The sequence below is a fragment of the Rhamphochromis sp. 'chilingali' genome (genome assembly GCF_963969265.1).
Source record: "Rhamphochromis sp. 'chilingali' genome assembly, chromosome: 4".
NCBI lineage: Eukaryota > Metazoa > Chordata > Actinopteri > Cichliformes > Cichlidae > Rhamphochromis > Rhamphochromis sp. 'chilingali'.
In genome coordinates this window covers 35566327-35590739 of record NC_137948.1, presented here as the reverse complement: position 1 = coordinate 35590739, position 24413 = coordinate 35566327, and the positions used below count along the sequence as shown (strand labels likewise).

The 24413-nt window shown below is 41.7% G+C and overlaps 1 protein-coding gene across 1 annotated transcript; it reads right to left on the bottom strand.

Annotated features, from left to right (window-relative positions):
* Positions 1-11305: 11305 nt before the first annotated feature.
* On the bottom strand, positions 11306-22196 carry LOC308395314 (beta-fibrinogenase brevinase-like). The gene is made up of 6 exons (XM_080880115.1): positions 22154-22196; positions 21656-21848; positions 21338-21538; positions 12023-12084; positions 11591-11730; positions 11306-11497 (listed from the first exon to the last, which is right to left on the bottom strand). The coding sequence occupies exons 1-6, from the start codon at positions 22188-22190 to the stop codon at positions 11339-11341; spliced, it is 792 nt and encodes a 263-aa protein (XP_080736241.1). The 5' UTR covers positions 22191-22196; the 3' UTR covers positions 11306-11338.
* Between the last annotated feature and the right edge of the window lie 2217 nt (positions 22197-24413).

Genomic DNA, 24413 nt, shown 5'->3' with positions numbered 1-24413 from the left:
ACAGGTCTCCTTCTTAAACAGAAGCCTGTCATGCTTAACTTTTGAGAATATAAGTAAATCTTTCTTTAAAAGAACTCTGTCCTGCTTAACTTAAAATTATATAAATTAATAGAAAGCAATAGAACGAAAAATATTCTTGTAACAGTGCACATATAGTGCATTTAGTACAATTGGCTTCAGTTGAGGTATTATTTCAGCTTTTCTAATGCTAATCAGCTGCTCCTGTTTGTAAACCCACTTGTTCCCATGATTACGCATCTTAAGTCATCATCATTATTCATCTATGTATTACTTTTATGTATTAGTCATCTATTTGTTGTAATCATCTATCCTTGCAGTTGTTTATTACAAAAAATAAATTTTATTATCACACTTCTGGCCACATAGCGCTGATATTCACTGCACATGCCCATATTAACCTTAACCAGAGGGTTTAAAAAAACAAACCAGTGTTTACATACCATATCTGCTTCTGCCGTGGCCTGGTGGACAAAAAATTGGTTAAGGGTTCCCCGAGCTTTCACGCCCCTCATGTTCTTCATGTGCCCACCACTAGAAGCATGCCTATGGAAAAAGTGCGCCGGCACACAGTGCAGTGTGCGTTATAGGTGTTATCGTGCACTTTTCCAGCCAGGTGTTTTCCTTTTCCCATTCCTCCCTGTATTTTTGCAGCCTTTTTTCTCTTTCTCTGAGGGGAACAAACATTGCTGCTCTAATGCTGGGCTTACACTGTGCGATTTTTGGCCCATTTTGAGCCGATTTTTGAGTCGTGCGACCGATTTGGTGATCGGCTCGATTTTGGCCTTCATCGTGCATCGTGTAGTATACGTGGGGTAACGAGAAGCAATTAACACCTCATGACCAGCTCCCGATCATCAATCGCTCGTGAGGGTGTCACCACAGCCGCTCACACTGCTCACGCGCAAACACGGAAACGTCTGTGAAAAAGACGGAGCAGCACAGCTGTGCAGCGTGTGATCTGGACACAAGCGATGGAGGCACAACTTGTAGAACTTTGGAAACCTCACCCGAGCCTTTTCGATGTGGCATCACAAAATTATCACGACCACAATAACCATGAAAATAGTTGGATTTACATTGCTGCTTAATCACAACTGCCTGATCAGTGTTTTTCATTAGCAATTTAGCAAAGTTGATGGTGGTGGCATGTCTGTGTGAGTGAAAGACAGAGAGAGCGAGCGACAGATTTTCTGTTATAACCTTCATGTTATGGAGGCACAGTGTGAGCACTCAGGTCGCATCAGAGCATCGGGCGGTATAGTGTGAGACCTGCATCGTGACCTACCAACTTCTAACCCCTGCGAGTCAATCGTGCAGTTTGAGCAGGAGCTGAATGACGTGACTGAAAAAATCGCACAGTGTCTGCCCAGCTTTAGGTGTACTGACCTCCGAGACTTGCACCGCAGTGTCGGCGTTTGTTTCCCTGTTGGCCATGCTTCTTTTTGTGGTCATCTGTTGTCTTCCGGTATTTTCTCCGCAAGCGACTTTTCCTCGACCAATGAGATGAGCGGTAATCTGAATTGTCATACTCAAATTGTCATAAGTGTGCTGTCAGCTCATTGGTCACAAAGCAGGAGAGGGGCTGGGAATTATGTTTTCAAACAAAGCGTTAATTCCATAAACATTTATAGACTACTTTTGATTCTCACTGTATTACGGGACAAAGTGCGTCCCTTATTAGCTCAATACGGGACGTGTACTTTTGTTTCGAAATATGGGACGATTCCGTTTTTTAAGGGACGGTTGGCAACCCTAGTCATAGGAGAGGTGGAGAATAAACTTAACCTGGGCGTCTATTGTCTTGTGCAGTCTGGGAGATGATTGAATGTTAGGGTGGGTACAGTTTCCTCTGCGGTGGGGTCGGGTGGGCTGCCCCGGGTCCTGTGGGGCTGGGCGTTCCGGCTGCCGTAGGCCCTGGTCTGGATGGGCCTGGGCTCCCCTGCCTTGGTGGGTGCCAAAGGACGGGGGTGCCTACTGGGGTCAGCGGGGGAGCTGGCCCCAGGGAGGGGCATCTTGCTCCTCCCTTCTTTTCCTCCCCATCCTCGGCTGCCTCCCTCTTCCCGCTCCAACACACCCACCCACACAAGTAGTGCCTTCGGGTGCGGGTGTGTCACCAGGGTGCAGGGGAGGCATCCCCCCCCTCCTGTCCCCTTCTGGCCACCTGTGCCACAATTTTATTCCACAACTTAGACATCCACATTACTCACACTCTCATAACACATACATATAGGGCCTTGAGGGTGGGCACGTTAACGGCGTCCAGTGGACGGTCTGTGTATTCAACCCCACCTCTGGCGCCGGTGCCCACCTCTCAATTTTAAATCCATGTAGACATTGAGAGTTCTCGGGAGGGGCCGTGCTAACACCTGCTGCTCTCTGGCAGCAGCACCATGCTCTCCCGTGTTTTAAATGCACCTTAGAACAACACGCAGCAACACTACACATGAGCGAGAGGAGGGAGGTTTGGGGTCTTCACACACCCCCGTTTTCTGCTGGCCATCGGGGCAGGGGGGCTGCGAGGAGGTGTTGGCCGTCCGATTGGGATCTGGGATGCGGGGCCTCCCTGCTGCTGCGGAGCCTGGGGCGGTCTGCTTGCCTCCTGGGTCTAGGTGCCGTTTCCCCCTCCAGGGCGAGGGTACCTGGACCTGGGGTATAGAGTATGTTTGGGGAGTGTGATTGTGTGTACATGTCCATGTATGTCAATCCTTACGTTGGGTGAGTGCTGACTATTTGTATATGTGTGCATGAGGGTGGGAATGCATGTTTGTGTCTGTGTGTGCCTGTTTGTCTGTGTCTATATGTCAGGTCGGGTCTTACACTCCACCTCTCTGGGAACTCCCAGGCTCTCCAAAGTATGGAGGCCTATCTCCCCTCACCACACTCCCTGCCGGTAACTGATGCCCTCAGGGGTCAGTGCGTTGGTGGTTCTTGGTGTCCGGGGCTGGGTGCTTAGATATGTACCAGCTCACTCCCGGTGACTACTTGGCGGGGCCTGGCGCCTGTTGCTCGGTCAGGCCTTTTCCGGGGCAAAGGGAGCCCTCGGGCCTCCGGCCTCTGGGCCTGCGGCTCGGTTCACTCTGGCACAGCTGGCTGCCGGCAGAGCCGGTGGGCACGCCAGTGCAGCCCCCTCTGGCTTCTGCTCCGTGGCTACTGGGTGTGGGTGACCCCTCATCTGGGGCTCTCCTCAGCTCTTCCCAGGAGGGTGGCACGGATGCCCCTCCGGTGGTCCTCCTTGGGCTCTCGCACTCTGGGGCCTCTGGAGCCTGGATCTCCTCCATGCCTGCTTCATGCCCTGGGGGACAGGGCTATGGCTCTCTACATCCTGTTGCAGACCATTACATGCGGAAACCTTTTGAATACAAGCGCGCTGATCCACACAGGTGTGCACACAGGTGTTCACTGTTCATAGAAATAAACTACACCTTTTTTGGCTGCTATTTCCAAGCACATTGTGCGCTGTCGGTCTTGCTTGCTGCACAACAATATTCAATATTTAGTATTTACTGCTGTTTACACTTAGCTAGATTAACGTGATGGTGTTGTGTTTAGTATGTTGCTCTCTTTTTTTTGCTTGTTTTCTCTTCTTTTTCTCTCAACAGGTGATCCAGGAGATTTTTTTTCTCTTCTTTCTCTTTTTAAGTGCCCTTTCTCACTGTCCCTCTTCCCTTCTGTTTTTCTTTTCCTTCATCTTTCTTTCTCCCTTTCCTATCCCTAAGTCATGTCTGTCCCGTCTGTAACAACTGAAAATAAAATAAAATAAATTAAAACAAAAAAAAGACTAAACAGCACAAGATGGAGGAGAAGTGAGAGTAAAAAATCTGAGTAAAAGTATCTTATATTTGAAAATTTCCACCACCTCTACTCCTGTGTTTGCAGTGCTGTGTTTCCTTAGTGGATCTAGATCAGGGGTGTCCAACTCCAGTCCTCGAGGGCCGTTGTCCTGAAACTTTTTCATGTGTCCCTGCTGCAACAGATCTGAATAAAATTAATAGGTTATTAGCAAGACTGTACAGAACCTGGCTTCTTGCCAAGGTAACATCCCCTAACCCTACTCAAGTAAATTAAAGTGAAGTCAAGTGTTTGAAAAAATGTACCTTTATTGTCACCATGTTTATTCACTCATGAGCTGCTGTAACATGATTCAAATGGCTGAACACCTCAGCATGCAAGTTCTATAGTCTTGCTAATGACCTACTTATGTTATTTCAGGACACCAGCCTTCAAGTTTGATGCCTTTTTTTGTCACCTGTGATCTAGATGGTCAAATTCTGTGTTTTCAAATAAGTAGAGTGTCTCTGTTCTCTGTCACACTCTGGGATGAATCACAGCTTCCATTATTAGTTTACAGTTTGTGTTTCTCATTAAACTTTGCATTATTTAGCACCTTTTTCCTATTTCTAAGCTATATCACAATATCTGTTCATTTAACCATCTTTGCACTAAAATGCTGTTATACACGAATCCATTTCAAGTCTGGGAGACCTTAGAGAATATGACAAACATTGTTGTGTTTTTGTCTGCATCTTTTTGGAGCATCTCAAGATTTTGTGATCTTTTCCGATGCCATAATACTTGAAAGATGGTGTGCATGTTTCTTCAGGAAAAAAAAAGCTTTAACACAAACTGAATGTGCTGATGTTACAGTGATGATGTGTCCTCAGTCATATTGTTCAACAATGTCTCCCTCAGCTGGACTGGTGAAAATTAGCAGACAGGAAATAAGTGTCCCCTTCAGTCTGGGCAGAATGAAGTGTTTAAATGAACTGGTTAAATATTGATGTTGAATTTCTTATTGACTTTTCGTAGTGGTGTATCCATTTGTCTTTTTATCTCTGATTGTTCTGTTTAGGATCATAAGAATAAATCATTTGACCAATGATGTTGTGTGACATTGTGAGCTAAAAAGTTCAGCACTTTTTAAAGCACTCTTACTATTTTGTTAGTTATACTCCAAAACATTGTTTGAATTTATGAACTTATGATGTTTTCAGTGCTTTGGATCAGGTCAGCTGAGAAAAGTTCAGACAAGTCGATGACGATGTGAAATCATGTTTGAGATTTCAAATCAATATTTCAGGTCATGTATCAAGTAAAAAGTCACTAAAGGCAGTTCAAGTCTGTTTGGTGCTTCATCCCCAAGATTTTATCTTCAGTTATTTTCTTGAACTGAAACTCTTATTGTTGTAAACTGCTGTGTTGGTCTCTACTTTATGTTGCAGGTTTAGAACCTGATCGCAACTAGTCTGAAGTTTACTCTGTTCTCTGTTGTGATTAATGCCAATAAAAAGTAACAATTACAAGCCTGTGTTCACTAACAGTCTGTTCGATACTTCTAGAAGATATCATCTGTCATTTCCTCACTGAGGAAAATGAATGAAGAGAGAATAAAACAGGGTTGGTTGAGAGAGCAAGTGGATGAAGAGGAAAGGGAGTGAGAGAGAAAAATAGTTAATAGTTTGTGGTGGATTTTTGTATGATATGTATAACTATGTAACTATATACACTATATGCCTATCTGCACTGAACATATATACTCTCACTTTTCGTAGTGGTGTATCCATTTGTCTTTTTTTTTTTTTTTTTTTATCTCTGATTGTTCTGTTTAGGATCATAAGAATAAATCATTTGACCAATGATGTTGTGTGACATTGTGAGCTAAAAAGTTCAGCACTTTTTTTAAGCACTCTTACTATTTTGTTAGTTATACTCCAAAACATTGTTTGAATTTATGAACTTATGATGTTTTCAGTGTTTTGGATCAGGTCAGCTGAGAAAAGTTCAGACAAGTCGATGACGATGTGAAATCATGTTTGAGATTTCAAATCAATATTTCAGGTCATGTATCAAGTAAAAAGTCACTAAAGGCAGTTCAAGTCTGTTTGGTGCTTCATCCCCAAGATTTTATCTTCAGTTATTTTCTTGAACTGAAAGTTTACTCTGTTATAACTTTTATATAATTTGTGAGTTTTTTTTATTCTGAATTTTAGTTTTCAGTTCGTTTCCACAGTTCATATATCATGTGTAAGCTCTCATTAGTTTCAGTCTTTGTTTGTATTTTATTCTATTCATGATGGTTGTGTTGACAGATTTGTCCAAATTTAAAGCTATAGATGTGAACTTTTGGTTCCTTTATTATTACCTGTATAAACGTTGTGGGATCAATAAAGTCTTATCTTATCTTATTTTATCTTAACACTAAGGTCCATCCATCCATCCATCCATCCTCATCCGCTTTATCCGAGGCCAGGTCGCGGGGGCAGCAGCCTAAGCAAAGAGGCCCAGACCTCCCTCTCCCCAGCCACCTCCTCCAGCTTATCCGGGGGAATACCAAGGCGTTCCCAGGCCAGCCGAGAGATATAATCTCTCCAGCGTGTCCTGGGTCTGCCCCGGGGCCTCCTCCCGGTGGGACATGCCTGGAACACCTCACCCAGGAGGCGCCCAGGGGGCATCCTTGTCAGATGCCCGAACCACCTCAGCTGGCTCCTTTCGATGTGGAGCAGCAGCTGCTCTACTCTGAGCCCCTCCCGGATGGCCGAACTTCTCACCCTATCTCTAAGGGAGAGGCCAGCCACCCTTCGGAGGAAGCTCATTTCTGCCGCTTGTATCCGCGATCTCGTTCTTTCGGTCACTACCCACAGTTCGTGGCCATAGGTGAGGGTAGGGACGTAGATCGACCGGTAAATTGAGAGCTTCGCTTTTACACTCAGCTCCCTCTTCACCACGACGGACCGGTGCAGCGTCCGCATTACTGCAGCTGCAGCCCCAATCCGTCTGTCGATCTCCGGCTCCCTTCTCCCATCACTCGCGAACAAGACCCCGAGATACTTGAACTCCTCCAGTTGGGGCAGGAACTCATCCCCGACCCGGAGTGGGCACTCCACCCTTTTCCGGCTGAGAACCATGGCCTCAGATTTGGAGGTGCTGATCCTCATTCCCGCTGCTTCACACTCGGCTGCGAACCGTTCCAGTGCGAGCTGGAGGCCATCACCTGATGAAGCCAACAGAACCACATCATCCGCAAAAATCAGAGATGAGATTCTGAGGCCAACAAAGAGAAAGCCCTCCGCCACTTGGCTGCGCCTAGAAATCCTGTCCATAAAAATTATGAACAGAACCGGAGACAAAGGGCAGCCCTGGCGGAGCCCATCACCCACCGGGAACGAGTCCGACTTATTGCCGGCAATGCGAACCAAGCTCTTGCAACGGTTGTATAGGGATCGAATGGCCCGTAGCAATGGGCCAGACACCCCATACTCCCGCAACACCTCCCACAGGACACCCCGAGGGACACGGTCGAATGCCTTCTCCAAGTCCACAAAACACATGTAGACTGGTTGGGCAAACTCCCATGCACCCTCAAGTATCCTGGAGAGGATAAAGAGCTGGTCCAGTGTTCCGCGACCAGGACGAAAACCGCATTGTTCCTCCTGTATCCGAGGTTCGACTAACGGACAAACTCTCCTTTCCAGCACCCTGGCATAGACTTTCCCAGGGAGGCTGAGGAGTGTGATCCCCCTGTAGTTGGAACACACCCTCCGGTCCCCCTTCTTAAAGATGGGGACCACCACCCCGGTCTGCCAGTCCACGGGTACTGCCCCTGATCTCCACGCAACATTGCAGAGGCGTGTCAACCAGGACAGCCCTACATTGTCCAGAGCCTTCAGGAACTCGGGGCGGACCTCATCAACACCAGGGGCTCTGCCACCAAGGAGTTGTTTAACTGCCTCAGTGACCTCGCCCCCGGAAATTGGCGGGTCATTCCCCTCATCCCCAGACTCTGCTTCCTCCTCGGAAGACGTGTCAGTGGGATTAAGGAGGTCCTCGAAGTATTCCTTCCACCGCCTGACAATTTTCTCAGTCGACGTCAGCAGCGCTCCGCCAGCACTATACACAGTGCAGGTAGAACACCGCTTTCCCCTCCTGAGACGCCTGACGGTTTGCCAGAATCTCTTCGAGGCAGTCCGAAAGTCTTTTTCCATGGCCTCTCCGAACTCCTCCCACACCCGAGTTTTTGCTTCAGCCACTGCCCGAGCCGCATTCCGCTTGGCCTGTCGATACCTGTCGGCTGCCTCCGGAGTCCCACAGGCTAACCAAGCCCGATAGGACTCCTTCTTCAGCCTGGTGGCTCCCTTCACCTCTGGTGTCCACCATTTGGTTCGGGGATTACCACCACGGCAGGCACCAACCACCTTGCAGAACATATGGTCGCAGGTCTGGTGATACGATTACAAAAGGTGTTTATAAATAATTCATATTTATGCATTTGTACAGTCCTGAAAGAGGCCCATACATTGAGCTACACTCGACATTAGTCCAACTGAAGATCATAATTTTATGTAGCAACTTATTTTCCCTTACCCCGCCTCCACAGACAGATGTGCACAGAGGTTCAAAGGCCTCGATCACTGAAGACAGGCTGCATCAAGAGTGTTACCACCAAAGTGCTTTATTTATTCACTTCAGCCAACCTCTTTTATGTCCCCATTTATTTAAAATCTGCTCTAAGAAATATTTCCTGTGATCAACTTATACAATTTGTAACATTTGTATTTTCCAAATACATTATCCAATTATTTAACCAGGAAGACCCCATTGAGATTAAAAACCTCTTTTTCAAGGGAGACCTGGCCACGATAGGCAGCAGCAAGTGTCTCACAGTTACAGAAATTACTCAATTAAACACAGGCAGCAACAACACACATGCAAAAATAAATGAAAAAATAAAATTCAATAAAATTCAGCAAAATTCAATAAAATTCAAATAAAAATAAAAATCAGTTAAAATGACAATCATTTTAATTGAAACAGTTGCATGTTATGGACTTCAAGGATTCGTAGTTTAGATTTAAAAGCACTTAATGAAATGAATTAAGTCATTTTCCATTCGTTCTGCAGTTTGTTCCAAGCCGAGGGTGCTTAATGGACAAAAGCTCTTTTACCAAATTCAGTTCGGGCAAATGGAACAGAAAGCAACAAAGCTGGCCATCCTACCTGAGAGTATAACTCACAGTGGTGAGTCTGAAATTTAGGGTTAGTGATGAACCTCAGAGACACAGTATCAACCATTCGAAGACATTGAGCAGAAGCAGAATTTCTCCATAATCCAGCACAGGCAAAAATATTGCTTTGTATTAAAAGAGAAACACAACTTATTTTGAAAATAAAATCTGTGAACCAACTCTATTTTATTACCTTCAAGAGTGGCTACTGATGGGATTGTTTGGGCCCATTTCCTTGATGAGCTATGTTTTGTCTGCGTCGAGAACAAGTTTAAGCTGAAGTAATGAGTACTGGACAGCTGATTCTTTTGAGGGGTTTTTTTTTAATTACATAATTAACTTTTTAAATGTTTTGTATTGGAGTCCCCTTCAGGCACAGTCTTGCTTTGAAACATCAATGCATAAATGAATGTGTATTTAAAATAAAATACTTATACAAGACATTTTCACTCTCACATTCACCAGTGTGTGAATGTGAGAGTGAAAGAATAGTGGCATTGTAAAGTGCTTTGGGTGCCTTGAAAAGCGCTATATAAATCTAATCCATTATTATTATTATTATTATTTTTAATTGTTAACAGCTTAATTATTGTGCTTTGTATATGTTATGTATATAAAGTAAATGCAGCATGACAGAAGTTTAGTGCCAGGCTTTACATAAATAGTCAAATATGTTATGATCCATGTTTATCATGTGTGATGTGTGTTTACATTTGACGGTGTGTGTGGGGGTGTGCAGATCTCTCACCTCTCTTCAAGGTGTGGTTGTGTTTTTGATGCTGAAACAGATGTAGACTGCTGATTGGCTTAAGTAGGGTACATTAAATATTGTTGGTTGTTGGTTTGGGCACTGCTCGGGTCCACATGAAATAAACTGCTGCTCATGTGTATTTGTAGGTTCTCAGTCATCCAGGTCATGGTTGTCTAAGGAGCCTGGAAAGAAAGCGACTTCACTTCTTTAAGGTTCTGGATGATGTTAAACTTCTGATCCAAGAAGCTTCTTCACTTCATGAGCTTCCTTTGCTCATGTTCCACCTTTGCACAGTTTCATGTCATGACAATGCAGTGCAGATGTGTCAAACATACAACAGAGGGCGCTATGCACATTCACTGAAGTCAAGAAAACTACAAGTGGAGGAGGAAACAAACAGAAGCATCAAGAGAGAAAACTGAAGTGTTCAAAAAAAGTTAGTCTCTTATTGTAATAACAAACAACATTTAAACTTCACGTTGATGCTTCATGCTAGAAGTCTTTGAGCTGTGCTTTTATTGCTCAGCAAGATAATATTTGATTCAATTTAAAAGAAATTGTTTACTTTAGGATTTAGTGATATCTACTTTGAAATGTCACTGTACAATTTCAAATTAAATTTGAAAGCACAGCCTCATATGAAAACTGAATCATGATGAAATCCTGAAACCTATTTTCAAATGATGAAAGTCGGCTCTTCTTCATATTAATTTGATAACAATCAATATATTAAAAAAACTAAATGTTTCAGAGCTTTGATGAGGTGGAACACATTCTCAGTTTATTGTTCATGAGAGTAGTTAGAACAGCATTTACAAAAGAGAAGCAGTAGAGTGAAATTGTTTTGTGTAGCAGCGACATCTGGTGGAGCAATAGTGTTTATGAGCTTTGTGAGTATGAAACGTCTATTATTCACTTTTTTCTTAGAAGTATAAAATGAAGATAAGATGGAAATGAATTTAGACGTTTTATGAGATATGAAATACATATGTCTCCATGAACTACAATTTAATTTAAATTATTTTAGTTTTTTTGTTTTGGGGTATTTTTTAAACACGGTTTTTAGTTTGAAAACTGGATTCATTGTTTAGATTTGGGACAAAACAATGGACAATTTCAAGAAATGTATTTTATCAACAAAACTTATTTTGATAGTTACTGTGTTTATTTTAATGCTCTCTATAGCTCAGTGATTAAAAGAAAAGTTTATCTGCCACCAATGAGCCAACAGCCTCCACGTAAACATTTTCAGCCTCAACAATCAGCTCTGATTCATGAAGTTTATCATGTTCAGGCCCTGCAGCTGATTGGTGGCATGTCTGATCAGAAAGCCTTTCTGCATCTTCACAGTGTGAGTCTGAGAGTTTCTGAACAACAGCATGAGCTGCTACACACCTGACACCACATTCAAACACACACAAGCTGCAAATCTGACACAATATTTTAGACCAAAGAAAAAGGTTCACAATTTGCAGTTAACATGAAGATATTCTAGAGCAGAAACAACACACAGCACACAAGTTTCATGTAGAGATGATTGTTTATTCTGAATGTTATTTTCATTCAGTTATTTTCCATTACTTTTTGGATAAATTGTCTGGTTTATCCATTTCATGTAAGAACAGACATTCACAGTAACAGCTGGTTCAGTACAGGCACGTACACCACTGCCTTTGATTACACCATAAATCATGTTGTTGTAAATCACTCCACCACCAGAATCACCCTGAGAGAGAAAAATATAGTTTGTGTTTAAGTTTCTTCCAAAAGATCTAAAACATACAGAGATGATATACAGTAATGTTAGCAGTCAACTTACGTGAAGTATATCTACATTAGGTTCTTCCAGACACAGCCTGTTGTCATACGGCACATCTGAATAACATGGATCGTTTCTGGTAGGCTCACAGTCAACAACATGCATGTTTGCACACTTTAGATGAGGTGGTTGGCCATCGACTAGAGAAAAGAACAAAAGTCATTCATAACCTTTCAAAAACTAAAATCTTAAGGAAAATGATCTTTTCCTTTATTTCTACAAACAATTCAAATATTTTTCAAGCAAAATGTTTTCTTAAAAAAAACTGCATCTAAAAAGGTGGGAACCTGGCATTTAAACATATACACTGTAAAAAAAAAAACAAAAAAAACAACAACTTTTTTTCATACAAATTAAATATAACTATAATAACACAGAAACCAAAATGAGATTTTAAAATAAACTGAGCTAATCAAGAAAAATTATTCTTACTTTCATTCTTGTTCTTATCTACCTGGTAATTCCCAAAGCCTGCCACCTGAACGATGTCATTTCTAGAAACAGAAAAAATTGTCACAAATTAATTCCACATCCACACGTGTCTTGTAAACACAGAATAAAATAATAAATCATAATGATGTACACTGCATGCTGGGGATTTCCAGTCCAGCTACAGCTACTAACTCTGAGTAACTGTGAGGGTTCAGATATCACACATCACTGTTTGCCACACGTGTTTCATTGTCATTCACTGCGTGTCATGGATGTAACTCCTAAAATCAAAACAAGGAATCTTAACTCTTGATCCAGGCTCAGTGATATTATCGTTGATGTCAGTCAGGTGGAGATGCAGGTATAATGTCAGTCATGGGTTTGAAACTTCACAAGTATGATGTCATCCTGTTGATGGACTACTGCCCTGACCTGCGTGATAACCATCTTCTCCTGCTGCATTAACTTGTTTGAACCTTTCTAAGTCCCGTTCTGAAAACCGTTCCATGGTTGGATACATTTTTTGTTTCACTGAGCCTCGTGTTATCAGTTAGAGCAACAAACACTGTAAGTGGCTTTCATGGTTTCATTTATAATATTATATCAAATTATATTTTCTTATTACCCTGCTTATTAGTTGTGGGTAATGGATTCCATGACTTCCCTACAAGATGATCTTACATACAATCTCAAAGCTTATTCACTGTTTTTTAAATTCACATTTGTTAAAGGACACCTCTATGAAGACAGATTAGAAGTTCAATATGTTGTATGATTTTCACTTTAGTCAAGCAGCCTTAACAGGAATCACATTTCTTTCAGTAATGACTTATTTACCCGTTACTCTCATAATGCACTGTGTGACAGGCAGATCCAATATTCAGGACTAAACTCAAAAGCAGCTTTAAATATAGAGTACTCGGCGATACTAGCTCGGCTATTGCAACAGACAAACAGGACACAGCCAGAAAGAGATCCAGACAAACAAAAGTACAAAACAAAGGACTTAAATGCACACAAAGTAATCAGGCAGATGGGACACATGAGGTAACACAGGTGAACTCAATCAGGCAAACAACAGGGGGAGCAAAACTGAACTCAACACCTTTTTTCTGGTATTCCACGTCACACACTGTGCCAAAAAAAAAAAAAAAAAAACGTGTACAAATACAACAAGCCACACTTTTGTTTCTCTCACACTGTTCAACAACATGATAACTGCTCACACAAGTGAAGGTCAAACAGTGATTTTGTCACATAACTCAGACATAGGTTACGATAACTAAACCATGTCGACACATAGATCTACCTTATACCTTATATTGGCTTTATACCTAATCACGCACAGCTCATGAAAAACAACAAGCCAGTATATGTCAAGCAATGTCCCATTTCCACCGAAAAAGCCGCAGCTCTAGATGTCATCATAGGAGATTTATTGACTACAGGAGTAGTGCCTGTGCATGAAGACACACAGCCGTTATTTGCATTCACACATAGAAATAAGAAGTACACTTGGACCCGTTTGCCCCAAGGCATGATAGACAGCTCTGCTGCTTTCTCAATGGTGGTCCGTGCTACCCTGGACAGCTTTACTCCTCCAGGGCTGCACCCTGATCCACACGTGGATGACCTCCTCCTCTGTGCTCCGAGTGAGGAACTATGTCAAACTGCTACACACATGCTTCTCCAGCACCTCCAACAGACTGGCCACAAAGCATCGGCAAAGAAAATGCAGTACTGTCAGACTTCTGTTCAATATTTGGGATTCACACTGTCTCACGGAAAACGTTCCATGACTGCAGACAGGGTCAAAGCTGTGACCTCCGTCCCTCGGCCCACTACACAGAAGGAAATGCTGTCCTTCTTAGGCATGGTGAACTATTGTAGACAGTGGATACCAGACTGTTCTTTTCATGACCACATTCTGCGTGACTGTTGTAAAAAAGACAAGCCTCCTCGAATACTGTGGTCCACAGAAATGACTGCCTCTTTCAATGCATTAAAGGGAGTGCTGACCTCCGCCACTCAAAGGTGCTGCCTGTGGGGATGCCGACCTGCCTGAGGGCAGTAGCAGCTTGCTCTATCATGATAAGGGACTGCGAGAAGCTCACACTCTCACATGACACTATTCTACACACCAATCACCAGGTCACGACCATTCTAGCAAACATAACTACATAACACATGACCGCACAACGTCGCTCAGGTTATGAAGCTACACTGACCTCCACAGCAAACCTCACCATAAAAGCGAGCAGCACACCCAATTCGCCAGCACATTTATTGATCCTATGCTGTGTTCTTCTGACCGACAGGATGGCTTTGACGATCATGACTGCATGACACGTATACAGGAATCCACAGCATCACGTCCAGATTTAGAACAAACGCCTATCCCAGACTCAGCCACGGTTTATGTGGACGGGTCCTGTTCAAGGCCGAATGACAACTCATTTCTTTGTGGCTATTCAGTGGTGACATTGCCTGACATAATACTAGAGGCTCACTCATTACCATTTCACTCAGCACAAAAAGCAGAGCTCATGGCTTTAATACGCGCCTGTGAGCTCCATGTGGATAGGCGTGTGACGATTTACACAGACAGCCGCTATGCATTTGGCGTCGTACATGACTTTGGCACATTGTGGAGACAAAGAGGATTTAGATCTGCTGATGGAAAACCGATTGCTAATTCTGATCTTGTGCAAAGACTTTTGCAGGCTATACAGCTGCCATCGGCCGTTGCAGTTGTAAAAACGAAAGGACACAGTACAGCTGACACAGACGAAGCAACGGGTAATGCTCTAGCAGACGTGACAGCCAAAGCTGCAGCTGCATCACAGCTCCCACCTCCACAGGAAGTATTATCTGTGCCCCTACAGCTGCCACTTGTTACACTCCCAGACTATTTAGAAACAAATGTTGATTTAAAATTCATACAAGAGCAAGCCTCTGCATCTGATTACACCTATTGGGAGAATAGTGACTGTACCTTAGATGACAGGGATGGCCTATATAAAAATCTTGAGGGTTTGATTGCCCTCCCATCTTCCCTGCTGCCAGTCCTTGTCCGACATTTTCACGGTGTGAGTCATGTCGGACAAAGAGGGGTAATAGGGGCAATAAAATCAAGATTTGTAATTGAAAAAACATCACATGCAGTAAAAAGCATATTAGCAACCTGTCTAACATGTGCACGAACTAATGTAGGAAAATCAAAAGCAAAACATCAGCATTTACCACAACCAGATTTTCCATTTCATACATTACAAATTGATTTTACACACATGCCAGCGCAAGGAAGCATCAAGTACTTACTGGTAATAGTGGATCAATTTAGTAAATGGGTAGAAGCTTATCCAACCTCAAAAGAAACTGCAGAAGTAGTCTGTCAAAAGTTGTGCAATGAAACAATACCCAGATTTGGAATACCTCACCAGATTAACAGTGATAGAGGACCTTCATTTACATCAGAAGTAATTCAAAAGTGTGCCAAAACCCTAGGAATAGACTGGAAATATCATGTGCCATACCACCCTTAGAGTTCAGGAGTTGTAGAAAGAATGAATAGGACCATAAAAAATCGCCTGACTAAAGCAATGATAGAAACAGGAATGACCTGGGTCAAATTACTTCCTCAAATCCTCTGCGAGATTAGAATGACTCCATCCGCAGCAACCAAATTATCTCCATTTGAAATAATCATGGGAAGACCGTTTCCAACACCATGGTCAGCCTTCAGAGGGGCACCACTATCAGAAGGTGATGTAGATATTGCATTGTCCGACTATGTCTACAATCTGGTAGAAACACTGAATAATAACTATCAGAAAGTTTGTCTCTCTCAGCCTTTCCCCTCCACAGTTCCACCAGTGGAGACAAGGAGATGCGTGTTGGTGAAGCCGCTAAAACCAAGGACACTCTGGGAGGCCGCGCGTGTTCCAGCCCCAGACTGTACTGGCAGTGACGAAGAACCAGCATCCTCACAGACGGACAACCTCAGTGGATTCATGCCAGCAGGGTTAAGACCAGCCCAATCGGACCATCTCAGGCGTCGGATCAAGCAGATGACATCTCCGGCGGGCCAACGCCCGGAACCAGAGCAAATAAACACACGGGTAGACGACATCTCCGGCGAGCCAGCGCAAGGATCCAATGTACATACACACACACAATCACTGATTAACACACAACGCCTGAAAGAACAACAACAAGGTACTCAAACATCCAGCAGGAACAGAAAGCCGGAAGTACCACATGATGTCTAACCTGATAAAGCTAGACTCATTACATCCTGATCATGGAGAAAATGAAATGCCCATTGTCATCATACGACATTTATTCTGTGTCTCTCGAACCTGGGACCAGGCCAGAAGACGACTGAAGAACTGTTTTTCTTATATATTTAGGTTATCTATCATATCTATCGCATTAACCTTAGGATTTTTCTTTGCTATTTTGTATTGTAGACTGCAACCATGTTCACATTTCTGCAGGTCATATTTTGCTGACGATACCTCATGCTCTATTTTGCAGGACACCTACTTAATGCACTCCTCACGCTCCCTAAAATCAGTAAATGACAACATAGACGCCACTAATAAACCCTTTTATGCGCCTTCTAGAGCAGGAGTCAACTCCTGGTATGAAAATGCCAGAATAGCCGCTCGTGATTTAGGAAACAGTAACTGTTATGTCTGTTCAAAGGCTAATCCAGAACAGGTAATAGTAGGATACCCCATATCCGGTTTCCCCCTCACTGAGGGACTAGAGAAAATCGGCGGAGATAATGCTCTCCTTAAAGACGCTTTACAGTTGACTCTGAGCCCTCTCGACTGCCTACTTAGACACGCACACACACGAACTAACCCTGAGACTCAATTAGGCGAATTATTGAAGTTATCTAATGACACCGCAGGGACCTGCGCCCCAATGAAACGCCCCAAGAATAGGTTAAAGCCCTCACTGCCCTTAGGACAGATCCCTCTCCATTTTAATACTAGTATGATATGTCTGCGCAGACTAAAGTTAACTGGCCCAGACACACACATAGATTATACAAAGGATAACTATACATTCTTCTCTGACTCCCCAGGTGCACGCTGTAATGAGACATGGCTAGCTGTCTCTGTGGCTGAAGTTGTATCATATCTGGAGGAACACACACACACAGTTCAAGTTCGAGCGGAGAATCGATCATTGTTCCCCCAGAGGGTGTATTAAATGACACTGACTGGGGGGAGTTAGTTAAATCACACATGGTCACGCGCCTAACTAGAGCAATCCCTAACGGTTATTGGATGTGCAATAATACTCTCAGATTAGCCTTACCTGTTAATTGGACCGGTACCTGTGGTCTAGTGACCGTTGATGTATGCTGTACTTTCATTCCCAATAATACCGCCCCTAACGGTCCATTCACACAAGCTATGAATAGACTTGAAGCATTGAAGATAGAACTAATTGCCAATACAGGCCACGGTCAGTGGCTAGATAAGTGGCTACAGGACACGTTTGGAAAATGGAAGGAACTACTTGTAGCCTTTGTAACCGTTGCAGCATGTTTTCGATGATTATTGTCTGTTGTGTGATACCATGTATACGCTCTCAGAATTTTTGATATTAAGCTTGCTCGAAGGACCAGTTACATTTATGATTTGTTTTATGTTTATGATTTGTCTTTATATTATGTTATTACATTCTGTCTTTATACTATGTTATCATTTCATGATAAAAGGAGGGAACTGTTGTGATATTTTGATACCACGGTAGCATTTACAGGATATTGCTTTGTAGTGAAAACTGTTACTCAATAAGGCCCATTTACTAGTTGTTTTTCTCTTTCTCTCTGACCCAAGAATTGATGTGTAAGACTCACAGGCTGGTACCCCAAGGTCGAAAATACCACAGAGACGAGACCACTTCCTTACTCCCATCCTCCCTTTTTCTTTATCTCTTAGAAAAAGGCTCGTTAAAGGCCAGGTGGTTTGTTTCAGAATTCACTAATGAAAGAACTCTGTATTCTATGTCTAGGAGTGTATTTTGCTGGGATGATCATAAATTGTAGCTGAACTGATAAACTACACAAAGGATACTTCTTTGCTCACAAGGCAGGAAGACGTTTCCTTATTTGGTCTGTACCGGTTTTGAACTGAGAACCTGCTGACACACGAACCTTTTTTTCCTCTATATAAGCTGTTTTGTACTGAATAAACCTTTGAGTTGGTTTGGGAAGGCAACCTGAAGCAGTCTGTGTTTCCTTGTTCTCCCAAGCTACTCCCGGCGCTGTAACTAACCCAGCTGAACGGCATACTTGAGTGTTACTTTGAATAATTAGGAATCTAATAAAGAAAGGACAGAACTCTGCTTATCGGTGCTCGTGCCTTGGAGGGAAACCGGGACGGAGATTTTCTCTTTAGAGGGAATGAATGAAAATGATAATCATTTATTTTAAACTGGTATTAGTATGTTTATTATTACTATATTATATTATTTTTCTTAAATGGTCCTATTTTATATTCATTCATGTTTCATATTCCACTTGCTGAATGAAATTCACTGTCTAAAAGACACAGAAATACTATTTTTAATGTTGTTAATGATGTTAATGTGTACAGTATAAGGTGTCACGGTTCTGGGTCATTTTGACCCAGCATTTGCAGTTTGTTATATTTTTATGTATTATGGTTTTTATGTCTTCTGATTGTCTTGTTTTAATTCCATGTTTCAGTTTATTCTGGTTTAGGGTTTTGTTCTTAGGTTTTATGTCTTGTGCCCTCGTACTTTGTGTAGGTTTAGTTCAGTGTCAAATCTGCGCCTTTGTGGATTGTTTCCTGTTTTACTTTGGAGGTCCATGTCTTATGTCAGTGTATTCAGTTTTGCTTCCCCCTGTCTCGTTACTAGGGATGGGTATCGAAAACTGGTTCTTGTTGAGAACTGGTTCCCACTGTTTCAATTCCTTGGACTTGTTTGCCATTTTTGCAAACAATTCCCTTATCGATTCCAGTCGCCCCGAATGACATCACCACGTTGCGGAGCATCATTTACCTGGCAGGAAACATGGCGGCTCAAACGCTCAAAAGTTTGGTTATACTTTACGAGAACGGATGACAACGGGGCAACTTGCAAAGTAGATATTTCATTTAAGGGAGGAAACACTACGAATATGCAAAAGCATTTGCTCACAAGACACACGATAACCTTAAATGAATGTCGCTTCTTTAATTCCGCTCCAGACTCGTGAATCTCAACCCAGCAGCAGCGGTAACGTTTGCACGTCCTCTCCCGTTAATGCGGCAGGTAAATAATCAACTAACAGCGCATATTATGTTAGCGCGATCTGCCTTATCACAAAACCTGCCATTACTGTGCATTTAGGTGACCATGATGAGAGAGACAGACAGAGTCTGGCTCAGATGCTGGCAGTTCTCGCTGAAGTCTACCGGTAGCGTCTCCTTTCAGGCCAGGATAGACGAATGTCACCGAGCAGTGACTAAGTTTGTGGTAAAAGGCTTGCACCCATTTGCCAGCAGATGCCCCGATTTTCGGTAAGTGAATGTGTTTAATTGTAGGCAGGGACATTACTGGATATTCTTGTGTAATTGCTACTGAATAATTTATGTTATACTTTGTTATTGCTACAGAAGAATATTTGTTTTATTATTTTACATTTACAATGTTTTTTCCTGGGGACCCTGTGACACCCCATTGAAGAGCCGTAGGCTGTGGATCTCTTAAGATCTCACTGTTGGGTTTGTAAGGCCATGTTACTCCTAAATTTCTATCTTGTTCAAAGAGAAGATATAAAACAAAGTTCTAAGCTATTCGACTTTAGTGTTCTCCTTTTTTAAAAAGAATCGATAAAGAATCGAATCGTTAAACAGAATCGAAAATGGAATCAGAATCGTGAAAATCTTATCAATACCCATCCCTACTCGTTACCCCTAATTTCTCCCAGCTGCGTCTCCCTCCTGTTTCCCATTCCCTGATTACGCCTCTGTGTATATAAGCCCTGTGTTTTCCTTTGCTCGCTGTTGTGTTGTATCCTCAGAATTGCCTATGTGTTCTTGTCATACCATTCTCAATTTGGTTTATGTTTTGTTTCATGCCAGCAATAAAGCTGAGGTTCTTTGAGTTTGCCGTTCATTCTCTATGAGTCCTGTATTTTGGGTCCTCATCCCTGCCTGAGGCACCTCAGGCCTGCCACAGAGCCCTGACATAAAGAAAAGTTGGAGGGATTGTACTTGTTATTGAATAGTGGTGCAATCCCACAAAAACATTATGCTTGCTGAGGGAGTTTGTCATTGCTGTTGTTTATGTTTAAACTCCTTCTTTAGTGTAATGTAAGTTTTTACTGTGATATTGTGTTGATTGAGCTGTCCCATATGGAAAAGCAATAGAGAAAACTTATAAAAGACTGGCAGATTTGGCCTACTTCATATAGTGAATCATATAAGGCTGATATGGTTTACTCATGAAAGTGGCCACTTTCATATATTGTTTTAGTAAGTATCCAAAACATACAAGTTTCATTTATATGATTTTCAAGGGATCTTATATCTCTTGTTTTCACTCTTGTATGCTTTTCATACAAGTTTCACACAAGACAGACACAAACTTTATAAGATTTATATATATCTTTTCCATATGGGGTGGTTTGTTTATTTGTGTGTTCTTGGTTGCAGTAATTTCCAAAATAAAGCATTATTTTGGAAATTACTTACTTATCTATTTTATTTTTTTATCTATTTTATTTACCATCAAAGTTTTGTTTTGATGATAAAGTCATAATTTTATCATAAAGTATTAGATAACTCTTTATATGCTGCAGATATTGCAAGTGGTGAGGTACTATGGGGATTTATTATATGATACTACACTTGTGCTTTGAGAGGCGTACTATAGACAGAGCACATTATTATTTTATGGTTCTTTCTACTTTGATTTTTTTCTTTATGTTTGTCTTATATTCTGTACCATACAGCTCTATAAAAAGTGTGCGCCCCTGTTTTTCCCTTCATTGTTTTTATGAATGGAAACACTGTGAGTATAATATGGTTTTCTGACAAAAACTTAAGGAAAATGTTAATAATGTTAATTAAATAATTTAATATATTTTGTAAATTAACATCATGACATACAAACATACAAATATATGGTCAGGGTTCAGTAAGCAGGTAACTAATATTCAACATTGTAAATAAATAAATATCATAATGTAAATAAATGTAAAATGTCAATACAAATAAATAAAAATAAAAAAGTGGAAAAGTCAGAAAGGATTCAGACTTATTAGGTAAGCGCACAACTTACATGTTGGGAGGATTTGCACAGTCTGGTAAGGCAACGGTTTTCCTGCCTGGTTGTGAAGGAATTTCCAGTAGCATGATGTCATCAATTGTATTTATGCCCACAAAAAATGATCCACCTGTGATTTCCACCTTTTTTTTTTTATCTGAAGATCGTTGAAACTTTATCCATGATGGATGAACTCCTAAAGTTGCATACATATCCCTGCACAAGGGGAAATGGGTGTAAGCGACTCTAATTACAGAACATGAGTATTTGAAATACTGTCCTAACTTTTAAATTCAATTAAAAACATTTATAAGTAAACTGTTGTTTTCTCACCATCCAGGTTCATTTTTCCAGCAGTGGGCTGCAGTCAGAATCCACCGTTCATGGATCAGTGAGCCACCACAGAGACTTTCATGTGTTGCACTGGTTGCCTTTAGTTTCACGTGATACCGACGCTCAGTGTCTGGACACTTTTGGCCTCCATAGATCCTTTTGTGCAAATCTACTCCTGTGCTGACTGTGATGCCTGAAAAAGAAAATAATTTACTCACAACTGGTTGTTTCTTCCATCTGAAGAACAACATATTCTTTCTAGCTATTATACTTGCAGAAATGTGTCTGCAAATTGATGAAAAGAAGAAAAAGTACAATCATACTGTAGAGACAGTGTTCCTGATACTGTAACATTCTGACAAATGTATAATAACTGATATCAAAGCAGAGACAAAGAAGAACAAAAACAGTATCTGGTGGTTTAGTGAAAACCTAAATAATCCTTTAGTAACACAGAATTTGTCACAACCTGAGAAATAAGTGCAATATTTCACTCACCAACACACAGAAGAAGAAGAAGCTTCAGATGAGCCATTGCTGTTGTTCAGCTTGCAGTGAATGCTGTGCTGGGACCTTTTTAAGCCTGTTCTCACTGTGCTGGTGGCCATAGAGCCACCAATCACAGAGCATAATTTTATCACAAAACCCCATTGGTTGGGACATTCTTCATGCAAATTTTAAATATGACTTTATCTTTTTTTTATGTGTTGCATGTCATTAATTAGTATTTTTCTCTCAAACACTCCAGGCATAAATAAGATAAGTTTCTTTTTTAATATATATATATATATTAATATATATTTTTTCAACATATGTATCCAAATATGTGAATACATGGATAGTCTATCAAAGGCCTAACACAAAGAAACAACCATTCACACGTATGGGCAAGTGAGAATCATCAATTAAGCTAACCCCACTGCCTACATTCTTTAGATGCTGAGTACATGAAGAGAACCCACGCAAACACGGGGAGAGCATGCACACACAGATTCAAACTCAGGGCTTTCTTGCTGGCAACGGTGCTGACCACTGTGCCACCATGCTGCCAAACAAACATTCTCATTAAACTTGGATGCACCAGTGGAATCACTGTTAGGAAATTTAGGAGTAAAGTAATCGCTTTCTGTGCCCCACTCAGGCATTGACCCATGTGCCTGTTCATCTTAGCTGCTATGATTCCTAACAGGAGCTTCAATGTGGTGCTGAGGCAGGTTATTGGTCGGTAGTTGAATGGGGCCGGTCCCTTCTGGGGTTCCTTGAGGATCAGGACTGTCCGGCCTTCAGTTAGCCATTCCAGGTGTCTCTCATTGACTAGCAGCTGGTTCATTTGTGCTGCCAGACACTCATGGAGTGCAGTCAGCTTCTTCAGCCAGTAGGCATGAACTATATCGGGGCCTGGTGCTATCCAACTCTTCATACTGGAGACCCTTTCTTGCCACTGTAATGGTTATTGGACCGTGCTTAAGGAGGTTGCTGTGGTCTGCTCTCAGATCCACTAGCTACTGAGCATTGCTGTGTCTAGACTTACATCTGATTGCCTATCCTGCCCCATGTCATGCTAGCAGCAGAGTTTCACTGTTACAGTTCAGTGTATTTTCCCGGGCTGCAGATCCTGAAGAACACTGTGTAATGTAAATATACAGCATGTAGGACTACTCCAGGATGGAATATCAACACGTGCCACTGCCAGAAGACACGTGTTGATGCCTTCTATGGACAGGGTCATAAAAGGTCCTTAACCCATCAGGACCAGTACAGTCTCCTCCTTTGTGCAAGGAAGAACAGGAGTCCCAACAGAATCTTACAAAATGAACTCCAGCAGGTCACTGGTGTGAAGTTCTCTGACCAAACAATCAGAAACAGACTTCATGAGGGTGGCCTGAGGGCCCAGTCTTCTGATGTGCCCTGTGCTCACTGTCTGCCACCGTGGAGCCTGATTAGCATTTGTCATAGAATAGGAGAGTTGACAGGTCCAGTACTGGCATCCTCTGCTTTTTCACAGATAGAGCAGGTTCATCCTGAGCACATGTGACAGACATGAAAGAGTCTGGAGAATATGCTGCCTCTAACATCGTTCAGCATGACCGGTTTGGGCTCCACAGAAAGTGAAGAGATCCATTGAAAATTTACTGTAGTTTTGTTATGTCATGTGAAATTTGTTCCCCATAAATATTATAAACATTAGAAATGTTCAGATTTTAATTGTGAATTTTTTTTACATGTTACAAACATTAAACCATGAATCGTGCTCTACAAGCTAGATTTCAAATGGACATGAGTGCAGACATCAGTCAGATTTATATTATATTATATGATATGATATGATATGATATGATATGATATGATATGATATTATATTATTATAGTCTATATATAGAGAGACTAGATTCAATAGGAGTAAAATAAATTTGATAGAACTGAACAGGTTTATTACAACTTTACAATGGTGTGATAAACCAATGTAAATAAGATCAGATCCAGGATCACAAAAATCCAGTCTACCCATACAGTACAGAGCAATGAACAAAATAGTTCTTACAGTTGTTTCTAAATAAAATGAAATCTCATAAAGTTTTCAAAATCAAGTCCACTGTTGTTTTAACATCTTTTCAGTTTCTATGAATTCGTATTGCTTTGCAGCATTACAATCAAATATATTTATAGATCCCTTTTTAGGGCATGTGTAATCAAATCATGAAATTTTTGTAACTTAATTAGTTTTAAACAACTTATTCATATGAAATAACTTATAACT